The following is a 13,493-nucleotide window of genomic DNA, read 5'->3' as shown; positions in this document are numbered from 1 at the left end:
AAACAGGCATTCAGTTGCTTAAAAAAAATGTTATTCTCCTTTCAGCACATTATCTTAGGGATTTATCATTACCACAAGGGCATAATGTGTTAAAAACTGTATTTATTGTGCGCTTGAAAATGGTGAATCATAAATAAGTTTTCAAATGCATAGGATAAGCAAGTGTTCTTTTTTTATATAAAAAGAAAGGGCTTGATGCAAGTGTACTATTCCAACTGTGCAAAAGAGAGATAAGAACATGTAAATTCTCACAGGAATCATGTGAAGTGCTGAGTAATCTGAAATATTTAGCATGGATTTTGTGATTGCATGGATTGGAGCACATTTGTGTGTGTTTCCCTTTGTGGAATGTTGTGCATGGCTCTTTTCCATGTGAGCAAAACTTAATGTACATTCAGTGGCATTGCAGTGAAAGTTTCAACAATATTACAGAAAGAACCAGAAAATGAAGTCATAGAGTTGTAGTCAATGCTGCTGTTCTGCTTATGCAGCAGACTTCCACTTGCATAACTGAACTTCCCTTTCCTTTCACCTGCAGCTCTCTGGAGAATTTTTTTTGGGTGGGATACTTTGCGGGGAGATGCTAAGAAGGGAAAGCCACATTCCATGAGTTCAGTTCCATTTGCACAGTGTTGGGTGCAAGCCTTTGCTTTGGAAACATGTACAGTTCTGCTGTGTGTTAGAAAGTGTTCACCCCTTAAAGCTAAGAACTTGAAATACCGATCTTATGTTAGGGAACATACAACTGATAATACAGTAATATGTATAGAGAAATCGGATCAAGTTACAAGTGATTAGATCAGTTGTTTTTTTAACTGAAAACTTATTTGTACAATATTGGAATAAGAGAAGATATGGAACATTTGTTAGGTTATTCAAGTACTGTTTTATCACAGCAGTGTGACAGAATAGCAGTATAATGTGTCCACTAGTTATATAATAATTGCCTAAATTGTAAAACATATTGAAGATTGGGTTGGCTTTTCCTGATTATGCTCTCTATTTAAATGCAGAACTTTATATAATCAAACCTAAGTATAGTTTTCTCCAAAACCTTGCAGCTAACCCTCATTTGTTAGGTGTTTGTCCCCCGAATATATTTTGCAATTTGTTTTTACAATATTCATTTCAGTGTATTACTCGATTACCTGTTCCCTGTATAACTGATACAATTGTATTATAATACAATTTATTTTCTACTGGAATAATTTCTTACTGCAGGTTGCATATTACTAAATATTGAAAATGACTGTTATGTGATGAGCCATGAATGTGGATTCATGCTCTGTGTTTTAGACTTTCACCCAAAGTTTGAGGCATTATTACCATCATTTTAGACTTTAATTGTAACATACAAACATCTAAAATTTTAAACTATTTTATTTCTCACTGCCTTGAAAAGGGAGTAATTTGACAGATTACCCTGAACCTGTGGGTTAATCAGGACCAGGAGGACATAGCTGATTTTTAACTGTATTTTTATTGCTTCTTTTGTTTCTTCTATTTTAATTTATTCTATGGAATTCAAATTGTAACACAATAAAGCAAAATACAATGTGTGTGTGAGAGGGGGTGGGGAGAGGGAATGAGAGAGTAGCAATAAGAATACAGTTAAAAATCATATAGCTCTAGCAGAGCACATTACGGTTCCTACAACAGGCGGAAAAATCATTAAGTGGTCAGGCAATACACTCAGCAGTTTTCAAGCAGGGTTAAAAATATTTGGGAACTACTGGTCTAAAAGACCAATTTTTAGGGGAAATATTTACTGACACTGATCAATATTGATCAGAAACTAGTTTAGTTATACAAACAATATAAAGTTGGGCATATGTCCTCCAATGCGTTTATATGAAAGGATTGCTGCGCCCTTTCATATTTCAAATGAGCTGCTATCATGTTAACTTTCAGTTATTGTTCTGAAGAAATATTATGCAGATAGCCAATTAGTGATGGACAAAATGGCCTTCATGCATCGCCATGTTTGTAACAAGAAGGGCAACAGTGGAAGTCACGTTCCTATTGAGAACGTTCTGTAGGCCACTGCTAGGCCATGATTAGCCTGACTGTGGAAGACAATTGTAGAGGCATCTGCTCAGTTAATTTTGAGAGAAAATTTACCAGATGGAGGCTGAAGATTTAAGTGATTAGAAGGTAGTAGATTGGAATACAAATTGGATTAAAAGAAATTAGATTGATATAAATCGAATTGAGTCACAACAGTTTGTGTTCTTCGTACCAAGGGGCAGTGGATTATGGGAGAAGCAGATGCTCCAATGAGATAGGAATTAATGTGGCTTTGACAGTCCATCTGGGAAGGCCTCACTATCGAGTACATCCCTAATCTCTCTCTCCATTTATCAATGCCATAATGTTAATTAGTACTTCATTCATTAAGTTACTTACAGAGGGGGAGAAAAATCTCACCCCTAGTCTCTCTCTGCTTGAGTATTTGTAATTGTGCCAGGAAACAGGAACCTCTCTCTAGCTGAACTAGCTACTGTTGACTCTTATGTTAGACCCATGTAGTTTTCTTCAAGCATGTGACTGCTTTTGGCACAGAGGAAATTTACTAGGCTTTGTTTTGCAATAAATTTCTCTTCATAAATCCAGCTGCATAGTTATTTGAAGTCCTGTCTTGATCCCTAAAGCACATCAATCCCGAGCTACTACTAACAACCACCCCCTTTCCACCATTTTAATAAGGTTCTGTATATACTCTACTGTATATAGTTGAATAATATGTTGTTTTATGGCCAAGATGTAGCAATCACATTAATGATGAGAGGCAGGTTCTTCCCTGAGGGGTGGAAGGGGGAGCAAGAAAGATTTGTGCATGTGCATGAACACACTGTTGGAGAGTTATATTTACTGCACCTGAAATTCATGACTGATGTTTGCACTGGTCTGCCCTAATTCTGTAGACTAGGACTAACATAAGCGTAGCTGACTTTCTGATGCATTATTTCATCTAAGCAGCATGCTGCAGGACAAATACTTGCTTTTAGAGAGCCTTAGAATCAGCCAGTTGGATAACTGTGAACACTTGAAAGTAAAAACATGTCCTGAAAAAGAAGCCACAAATTTTGCCTTGAAAGTCAACTAGTTTTCTGCTTGAAATTTTCTACAACCTAAAACAGTGTGCTGAAAAGAGCAGCACTTTTTAGAGGCTTGAGTGGTTAGAAAATGTTCACACACACACACACACACACACACAGAGTGCATTTTACAATCAAAGTGTTCCTGGGTAAGATAGACATGGCGAACAGTTGTGTGCGAGTGGTTGAGTTTCAATAAGCAGCTGAATGGTGCATTCTTCTCAAAAGTTTTCAAGATGCATCTCTCCTTCTCTTGCGGCACCACAGATTAAAAAAAAGCCAGAGTCTGGCTTGTCATGTTTTCCAAACTCAGGCTTAATGTTTGTTTTCCACAAGCAAACCACACATGGTAGTCAAGGTTTTCCACTCATTGTTTGTGTGGAGGCAACAAAATGTGAGCCTAGGTTTGGACAACATAATAAGCTAGGCTTGCGTGAACTATGGTTTAATGCAACTTGTAAACTTGGCCAATGTGTGAGCAATATGAATAAAGAGTCATTCATTTTCCCATTAATAAATACTGAATTAAGCTCATATCGCAATGAAATTACATATGGAATGTGGACAATGCAAAATGAACTATTCTCTAATCTTTTTCTACATTCCTTCATTGATAAATCATAAGCAGGCTCTTGAGAAGGAGAATAAAAGTGTTGAGACACTATAATGACCTCTGTCATTATATAGTATGGCTTTACTTTAATTCTGAAATTTTACCTTTTGAAAGTTCAAATTATTATCTTTTATTTGGTTAAGATAATGCCAGTGTGTTAAAATAAAGAATATAGCTCAAAAGTGCTCCCATATTTTTGAAGACCTGCAGGACTATCTTAATCTTGTTTGAGATAATGATCTGCCATCATCATTGATTCCCCTTAGCTTCAGTTGCATGCAACATATGTGAATTGTGAAAAGTTTAAATATTGTTATTTTATTTGGGGGCAGAAACAGACAGCATGCATTATGCTTACTGAAAATATGCAGTCAATTAATGTTTATGACCTGAAATGGTACCATCTGTTTCCTCAGCCTATCCCTTTCGCTTTACTACTACTTTTAGATCTTATTCACAGATTTATTGCCATGGTGGTAAACAACATGAAGACTGCTTTCCTATTCTGTCACCTTTCATTCCTGTGTCCTTGTGCAGTGCTGCTCATGGTGCAACAAAATGGATTAAATAAATCACACCATGGGTAAAAGCTTTTAAAGGAAGCTTTGTCATAGCTGTACACTGAAGCATTATACAATTTCTGCTTTGTGATGGCATTGTGGTGTACATTAATGGAAGCAGAAAAGATATTAAGTCAATTAAAAAAATTAAGACAAAAACATTGACCTAGAAGGTGTATGAAATGGTTCCACATTTGAGCAGAACAAACAAGATACCAGGCTTAGAAAAAAGAAATGTTATACATAGCATGCTGTATAAGTAAGATTATTGTCATTCTTCAGAGAAATCTGATGTGCTTAGTGAAATAGAAATTGTAACCTGGAACATTCATCAAAAACTCCAGTGAGACACTATACTAGTGCTTTCAAATTGAAGTTATTACATGTGACATTCCTGGTATCTGCCAACCTTGACTGTAACTCAATGAAGCAGGAGAGCTGAGGAAAAATCAGTAAGTACTGTCTAAACAAGTGCCAAGAGTTGGCATAGTGAATCAGTGTGTGTGTTCTGTCATCAGGCCCAAGGGCATTCCATTTAATCCTGATGGCAGAAATGAGTGTTAAGAGTTGAGCATTACAGGCCAAAAGAATAAATAACTGGGTTTATATTGAATAGGCAGTGGTGGGAGGGCGTCATCAGCAAGAAAGAATCACCTTGATTGTGAAAAGAGAAGAAGAAAGATGGTGGTTCCAGACTGAATAAAGAAATGCAGCACTTGTTAGCCCAGGGCCTGGCTGCTGAGGAAGCTGGCAATATTGGCTTGTCATCATAGCAACATCAGAAATGATTAAAGGTGATATCATTCAGCATTCTGATTCCCACAATGACCACATAGAGTTTTCTGGGAAGCACAGAATCAGCACATGAAGGCAGTTTTACTGTAGCAAATCACAGAGGAAGCTTGTATAGAACACCTGGAATACATCTGTCATGCAGTTTTCCCTATAAGTCTGCTTTCCACATTACATTTTTAAAACATGAGAGTTTTCTCTGAATCACATTCAGAACCATATCTAGAAATTGCTTGGTAATGCTAATGATATTTTTAAATAGTGGCATCAGATGAGCATTCTGCCAGATACTGAATGGGATCTGTAATCTGAGCTAATTAGGCATATCAGAGGAGTTGTAAGACATTTTCAGTGTAAAATACGATTCACAGTAAAGTTGTAGTGTTTCCATATTAGAGATGCACTCATTGTTGAGCACTGTCAAATACTCAAAAGTTACTTTATATCTTCCTGAACTATATGCTGTCTTCTACCTAGCACACTATTGTCTTTACTAATATGTAACACTTGGTTCTTTTGTCTAGAAAATGCATTACTGTGATAGTGACTTTCAGTGTTGGGAAAAATATTCAGCTCATAACTCCAGGACTTTGCTGATAGCAATTTAGCACCAATGCTTCTACAGTTTTCCACAGTAGATTTGGCTGTGTAGATTCCTGTTCCATAAGTGTATTGTTTCCTTGGTAGTCGGAGTTTCATTGATTGGTTCCCTGTCATAAGGTATATTTTCCAGAAGTATAACCATTATTTAATGTCTTTCATCTGGACATGTGAAGTATGGCATTTGAAAAGTATAGACTTCCAGTTGACTTTGGATAATACGTACACATGTTTTATCCATGAAAATTTCATGTGTGGAATTCACCACTTGATGCTGTAGTCAGTGCATGATGAATGTGCCATTCTGAACAGAACCATTCAGGTAACTTTTCTGTCTGCCTGTGTGATTTACCAGTTAACTTAAAAATCAGTTATTTGCATTTATTTAAAGTTGAACTGCTGTTAGTGGTGCCATTCGGGCAGGAGACTTTAGGACCCAACAGCCCTAGGAGATGCTTTACACTAGCAAGAATTACAGGACAATAGTAGTTGTGCCTGTCACTATCTTAATTTCCCCAGAGTGGTTTCCACTCTGGAAAACAAAGTTAGCAGCAGATGAGTATGGCTGGAGCCAGTTGGGTTGGTACTTGGTTCCACAGTGCCAGCTGCTGTAACATAACTGGTGTTAGAATAAGAATAAAGGAACCTATTATTATTATTATTATTTATTTATTATACCTGTTCCTATCAGTGCCACCTATTAAGTTTGCCGGAAAGCAGATTGACAGGGTGACTATGGTAGTTGTTCCACCAATTCCCTGCCTTACCACATAGCTGCTGAGCCAAGTAGCTGTCCAATGCCAGAACTGAGCAGCTCACCTGCCACTAATGACTATAGGCCATCACTATCTACATCACTATTAAGTAGTCTACTAAGAAGTTAGTCACATTGAGTTCAATAGGATTTACTGCCAGGTAAGTGGGTATAGGTTTACAGCTTAACGATATCCTGCTATATTAGTAAAACGGCAACAAACATACACAACAAAACCAAAACACTCCAGTTCAGCGTGCATCATCAGTGTGAAAGATGCATATTTGAAAGATATGTTGATGTTGATTTCAAGTGAAAACTGTCTACTTTGGTTGCATGTGGTTTTTATTGTTGGAAGGAAAACATAGTAGTTTCACCCTCAAGGCAAGCCATCTGCTACCTTTGAATACAAAATGGAACAAAAAGGCATCTTCAAGTTTATTTTTTTCTCAGATTTGGAGCAGGAAGGAAAGAGTTGGCATGGCAGAAGGGTCTTATCAGTAAAAGTGTTTACATGAAGATAGGGATGGAGACATTCACATTTTTAATTTGTAACAACATTCAGTTGATGAATTTCTGCATTAATGAATTGAAGTTTGAATGAAGTGTGTATGTTAGTAGCGCCTCCCTCGCACATGCAAATTTGCTGCTCCCTGCTATGTTCGTGGGACACTGGGGGCCCACTGGCTCTGGTGATGCGTCTTGCTGCTCTGGTTCCCCTTGCCATGCTCCATCACCCTGTGAGAACTTCCTTCCCCATCCCCTGCTTGCCCTGGTGTGCCCTAGTCCCGGCTCACTAAGATCCCCTTCCTCCTCGCTGTTGTCCTGCCAGTTCATTACATCAGTGTAGGTTGGTTTTTCAGAACTCAACCTATGAGAAGAAAAAGTGTATTTGTATTGAGCAGACTGGCAGCATTTTCCAACTGTAACAACTACTCTAAACATGCAATATCAGTTCTCATATAGCTCTAAGATTTTTTATGATGCTGTATGGGTTGCACAAATATTAGTAATCAGCCCAGGGAACTTTGGTGACTGGGTTGTCTAGAATTGGTATAAATAAATAAGTACTATTTCTCCCAAAACTGTTACAGCCACTCAGAAAACATTAATTTTAGCCTTGATGCGACAAGTGGGCATGCCTTAAGTCAATTTCTAGATGTTTGAGCCAATCTGCCCTTGTGATTAAGTATCATTGAATCTAATTATATTTTAGAAAAATATGTGAAGTTATGGTCATATTAACTTGCTTTTTGTTATTGCTGTTAAGATGTAATAGATCTCTGGTTTCCAGGAGATGTTACCAGTAAGGAAGTTTAATAAACCAAAGTTTTATCCAAATAAATTGGAAATGCACGAAGGTTTTTAAAAGCAGTTTGTTAGAATGAATAAAATGGTTACCTTTTCTCTCTGATACAGGTTAAGTATTTGAATTGGCAAGATGCACAGCCACTTGCAATGCCTTTTTAGTATACATTTAACAAAAAATAATGTGTTTGAGTTTTCATAAATGAAATATGCAATGAAAACAGTTTACATTTCAGGCTGTAAGAGTAAGTTATAAATAAGTGTTAAAACATAACAATTTATTTTTGTCTTTCATGTGAAATCTTACTGCTTTTGTGTATAGGTGCAGATTCTTGCTTGTATAGCAAATGAGTGTGGTGGGGTTTTTTTTTTAGTATCCTGCAAATGTGTGATAACAGTGCTGCAATTTTCATTCCTTTCAAAATAAGAGTCTTGATAGAGAGTTGGTTAGCAACAGCCGGGGTGTACATATCAAGTTAATGCACCTTACAAGAAGCTTGATGATTAGGCTAGCCCATAGTCCGCAAGGATATATGAACAATACATATTTCAAATATCAATAAAAAATGTGATTCTTAGTTGAAGTCACTTAAAATATTACTAGCATTATTCAGAAAACCGAGTCCAATACTAGAAACCAAATATTTATTAGAAGTGGGCATGCCTGTCAGATAGTAGTAGCTGAGACCACCACTCATTCCTAGTCTCTGATATTTGGGAGAGACTGCTATGAAGTTGCTGTCTAGTTTCTATCATGTATTAATTACAGGGATATGTGACGAAATAGACTATAAAGAGGGTTGCTGGGGAAAGTGGGTTGTTTGCTTTGTATGTAGTTTTCCCTATTCCCAAATATATACACAATTTTTTTGTTTTGAGTTCAGTGCCAGCTGCACTCCTATATACTTGTGAGCAACTTTCTGACCTTGAGGTATTTGTGTATGATTGTATCAATGTGGCAAATAAGTGCAGTCCTGAACACAGCTACAGTAATGTACCTCTGCAAATGTCCGCCTTGTCTAGTTTCCATTCCGGTGAACGTCCGTGGCAAACCCGGAAGTACCGGAATGGGGTACTTCCGGGTTTGCCGCATGTGCAGAAGTGCAAACCACTTCACGTGCAGACATGGCGCTTTGCCCTGCATCCTTTTCGGCTAGCGTCCGGGGCTCCGGAACAGATCCTGGCCGCAAAATGAGGTACAACTGTATTCAGGTGTTAGACATGTTGAATTCTGTGGTACTTACTCCCATGAAAGTGTTTGCAGGCCACATTTTCAGCCTAAAATATTCTTGAAAGCATCTGTTTTATTTCTAGTGTAGAAATGCTTTAGAGAAACTAGTGAGTTTAAAAAAATAACTTGCTGATGATTTGCCTTTCTTGCACTTTGTCCCTAGGATCTCGTCTTCGCCAGGAGGACTTTCCACCTCGAATTGTAGAGCATCCGTCAGATGTAATCGTCTCTAAAGGAGAGCCAACGACTCTGAACTGCAAAGCTGAAGGAAGGCCAACTCCCACTATTGAGTGGTATAAAGATGGAGAGCGTGTGGAGACTGACAAAGATGATCCCCGCTCACACCGCATGCTGCTCCCTAGTGGATCTTTATTTTTCTTACGAATCGTACATGGACGCAGGAGTAAACCAGATGAAGGAAGTTATGTATGTGTTGCAAGGAACTATCTAGGAGAAGCTGTGAGTCGTAATGCTTCGCTGGAAGTAGCACGTAAGTAACCCCTACACTATCTTAATGTCATGAGATAATGTGTAGTTACTTTGATTCACAATAGAAATAAGGACATTTTCCATTAAGCATTCCTATCTGTTAAATTTGAATTACCCATAAAGTATGTGGGAATGCTGAAAAGAAATGTTCCTATTTCTTAGTCTTTTATATGCACATATATTCAGTGCAGTGGCCATACATAATGCGTAATTGGCACTAAGATACGTTGTGGTTCATGTAATCATGAATGGTGCTACCATGGAAGAAGCCTAATCTTTCCTTCAAGTATAATGTCCTTTTGAATTTGGTTTTGTTGAGCCTAATGTCAAAATATAGCTGTCATTTTATATATGCATCACTGCCTATTTATTTCTTTTTATCAAGACATCTTGTCAAGTTTTCCCATGTATTGTTGGAAAATTCAGAGCCTTCATATGCTCATACCATAGTCTGTACATTGTGCGTGTGGCATGTGACTATACATAAGGAGTAGCTTTTTAAAAACTTGACATTGAAGGCATCTATGGTGTTTTTGATAACCACTGTTTGCACTGAGGGAGAACCTATTCATGAAAGCAAATTAAGGAAGAATTTTACTATTTGTATAGTATAGTAGAAATGACTTTAGGGTATAATAGATATATAATGTGGGTTGGGGGTTTTTTTTATCTGTTTCCTCTATTGATTATGTGTATTATCCAGCCAAGGTTAAGAACCTAATTGTAAAGGAAGAACAGAGCTGAGAGGATTTTCAATGTGTACCTTGGAATAGATTTTGACTTATGTGAGATGTTTATGTGACATAAAATTCTCAGAATATCAGGCAATTGCTAGGATAAAAGTAGCATTTTTATTTAAACTGTGTGGAATTTGTTCTTGTTGGCATTGGTGATTTTTGTCTATTTGTGTGGTAGACTTGTATAAGTATTAGCATTTATAGTAGAAGCACCAAACAAGATGTACTTTGTACTTTGTTCTTTTGATTTTTGCAAATAATATTTTATGGTAAGAATTTCAAATATAACGAAATAAAGTGATACAGACAAAAGAAAAATAAGGAAAGAAAAAAGGTTCAGAAAAAAATACAATGTAATATACCCCCATACATTCTTACATAAATAAATATGATGTTATTATCCTAATACATACGTAGATATTAATAACTTACTACATTCTGGATAAACTCATTCCAAATGTTGTCATATTTATCCAAACAAAGACTACATATATAAGCAGTCCGTTCATAAGTTGTGAGTGTTGTCATATTGTCAATTCATTGATTAAAGGGGATTGTCTCTTTATTGCTTCATTTCAACAGTATCAGTTGCTTGGCCACCATTAGGGTGCATATAATACTTTTTCATTGTCCCATTGTTAACTTCTATATAGTAGGTGCTTCACTGGACTTACACAGTCCAGCACCTCCTGCCAAAATTTAGTTTAGAACGTTGTATGAACATGTGTTTCAAAGAGGCACTGTCCTTGCCACATCTCCAGCATAGAGCTACCTTTTTTATACAAACGTAAAGGAGTCGTATAAATCCTGATCATTTTTTTTTTGTTGTGTAAGTCTCAATTTAAGGTCCATTGATACCTTTCCCACTATCTAGGTAATACTGAAAGTTACAATTCTTTATTCCAGCCATTTCTTAGTCTACATATGAAACTTAGTGATCATTAATAAATATCTATAAATAAATAACCACTGGCTTTTAAGTTTCAAATGAGTTATCAAATTGTTCCAATATCTCAGGTGTCTCAGAAGCTGAGAGGGCTGCTGGCCCAAACTCACTTGCTAGAGGTTGTAACTGAAGATATTGCCATTGACTTGCATCTGATAGAGTATATTAAAACATCATTGGTATAAAATTCATCTTCCTCATCTATTAGTTGGTCCAAAGTCAACATACCTGCTTCCGTCCAATTTTTCCATGTCACTATATCCTCCCCCAAATTTTTAGAGTAGGATTTCCCCACAAAGAAAGTTTGGCATGTGAGAATAGATCAAATTTGTTTTTGATAGACAATATATTCCATATCCTTTTAACTGACTTAGTTGTTTCCAGAGTCACCTGGGTCAAATATTTTGATCCTACTATTGTCTAACCAACTAAAGGTGTGTATATTCTAGGGTTGCCCACATCAGAAAATTAAGACCAACAGTGGGTTTCCAATATTTAGTACTTGTCAATAAGTAGGCACAGTGATATAGTTCCAAATTCGGAATTCCAAAACCACCTTCTTTAATTTGTAACTTCATTCTTTGCAAGGATATTCTCGGTGTTGTTGATCCCCAAAAACATTTTAGGAGCATTCATCCTTCCCCAAAGGGTACCTTGTTGATATACATAAAAAGCACCGTTGATCATATTTTCTCACAGCTCAATGTTTACTAATTTATGAATTTAGATAATTTAGATAATTGTAATAAATAGGTAGTGTAAAAGTTAAACATATCAATATATTATCACTATCATCATCGCCATCATCATGTTATAATTTTTAACTAAATTTGGTTTTACTCCATAAATTCATGTGTTAATAGACCAAGAATTATTTAGCTCTTTGATCTAGCCTTTCCTCATCATACCAGAAAAACTGCTTGTTTTTTGAAAACATAAAAGTATACTTTATTATATTGAATATCACTGATCTCTTCTTCAGAGACTGCTGTGAGTCTCCAGTTACAATATGTGCAATCTCCCGAGTTAAATTCTTAACCACTGCAGCTGGTGGTAGGTCATGCATGAACTGCAAGTCAGTTTTTAAAAAATCCTTGGGGAGGGGAAAAAAAACCTTGGATTCACTGTAGACAAATAAAAAAAACAACACACTAAAGATCAGAGAACATGAAATCCAAGGCAAAAACTAGAGGGAAGAGTTTTTGAAATGTGATCATGACCTGATACTACATTATTTTACAGTTTTTATAGCCTTGAAATTTCATAGTTTGCATTTACCAGTTAAACTCTTTGGGTCTTAAAGGTAAGGTTCCTAGCTCTTTAAATTGAGAAGCTGTTTGCCCTTCCTTTAAGATAAATTGTGGTATGTTTATGTGAAGATGTTCCATTAAGATTGATGGAATTGAGTTACAAACTTTCACAGATAACAGAGTGCTTCTATTGAAAACTTTGGTCCGGTTTCATGAAGGGCTTCAGAGTTTTCCCCATCCTCTTCATTGCAGTGCCATGCACCACCTGTGAACCTGCACCACAACAGTGTCAGGTGTGGCATAGGGAGCTACATCAGCAGAACTCAGGAGAAACCTTGTTTGAGTAGAAATGCCTTTTCACTCACACAAGATGTATTTGGCTCCAATACATTGATTTTAGAATAAACGGAAATTTGCACATTTACTACATATATAGATTCAGATAAAATTTAGTAGTGTACTAGATTAATTACCACCTTTGGAGGTAGAGTTACAGAGTTTGAAGTATTGTCTCTATCCTAGATACTTAAGAGACAATTGACTAAAAATAATTTATTTAAGGAATCTTTATAAATAATGCAGGGTTCATGATTTGTGGTGCATGATTTTATTCTACTTTAACTGAGTCTGATTATAAATCAACTCACCTTCAGTTTTCGTACAATTCAGACATTTTCTCATTCACCTGATATGCCCCCTTTCAAGTAAAGCATAGTGGGCTGCCCTGAGATACTGGCTCAAGATCTCAGTCTTTGGCCTAGGGAAGGGATTACTCCCACACCTAACCAAGGAGGAGTTTATCAGCTCATGCATGAAAACTATGGTCAGAAAAGCCACTTCAATTTGAATGCCACCTTCTCTATTGTACCATCTGGGCTATGATACCTCCCTTGAATCTCCGAGGCAAAGGCTCTGGGACATATCACATAGCGATCTCCTAATCTCAATCTCATGTTATCTGTGGCCTGATAGCAGTAGGAATTCATTACGGGTACGATTTTCAGGTACCTGCATATCTTAGAAATCTGTCTGTATCAACTTATTGGCATCTCTTTACCACAGCCAGATTAAATGTATTTCCATCAGAAATTCTAAATGGCAGACTGAGAGGCATC

General features: G+C 36.8%; 1 protein-coding gene across 29 annotated transcripts in view; it reads left to right on the top strand.

The window, feature by feature from the left end:
* The window catches only part of ROBO2 (roundabout guidance receptor 2), a 773,593-nt gene that overhangs the window by 382,790 nt on the left and 377,310 nt on the right, over positions 1-13,493 (top strand). For all 29 annotated transcript variants that reach the window (XM_083439198.1, XM_083439187.1, XM_083439205.1 and 26 more), the window contains exon 2: positions 9,120-9,446. In XM_083439198.1, coding sequence (XP_083295324.1) covers positions 9,120-9,446 — 327 coding nt within the window. The remainder of the gene's footprint in view (positions 1-9,119; positions 9,447-13,493) is intronic.

This window comes from Podarcis tiliguerta (assembly GCF_965153285.1).
Source record: "Podarcis tiliguerta genome assembly, chromosome: 4".
NCBI lineage: Eukaryota > Metazoa > Chordata > Lepidosauria > Squamata > Lacertidae > Podarcis > Podarcis tiliguerta.
Note: the sequence above shows the minus strand (reverse complement) of the source record. Positions and strands in the feature narration are given on the sequence as shown.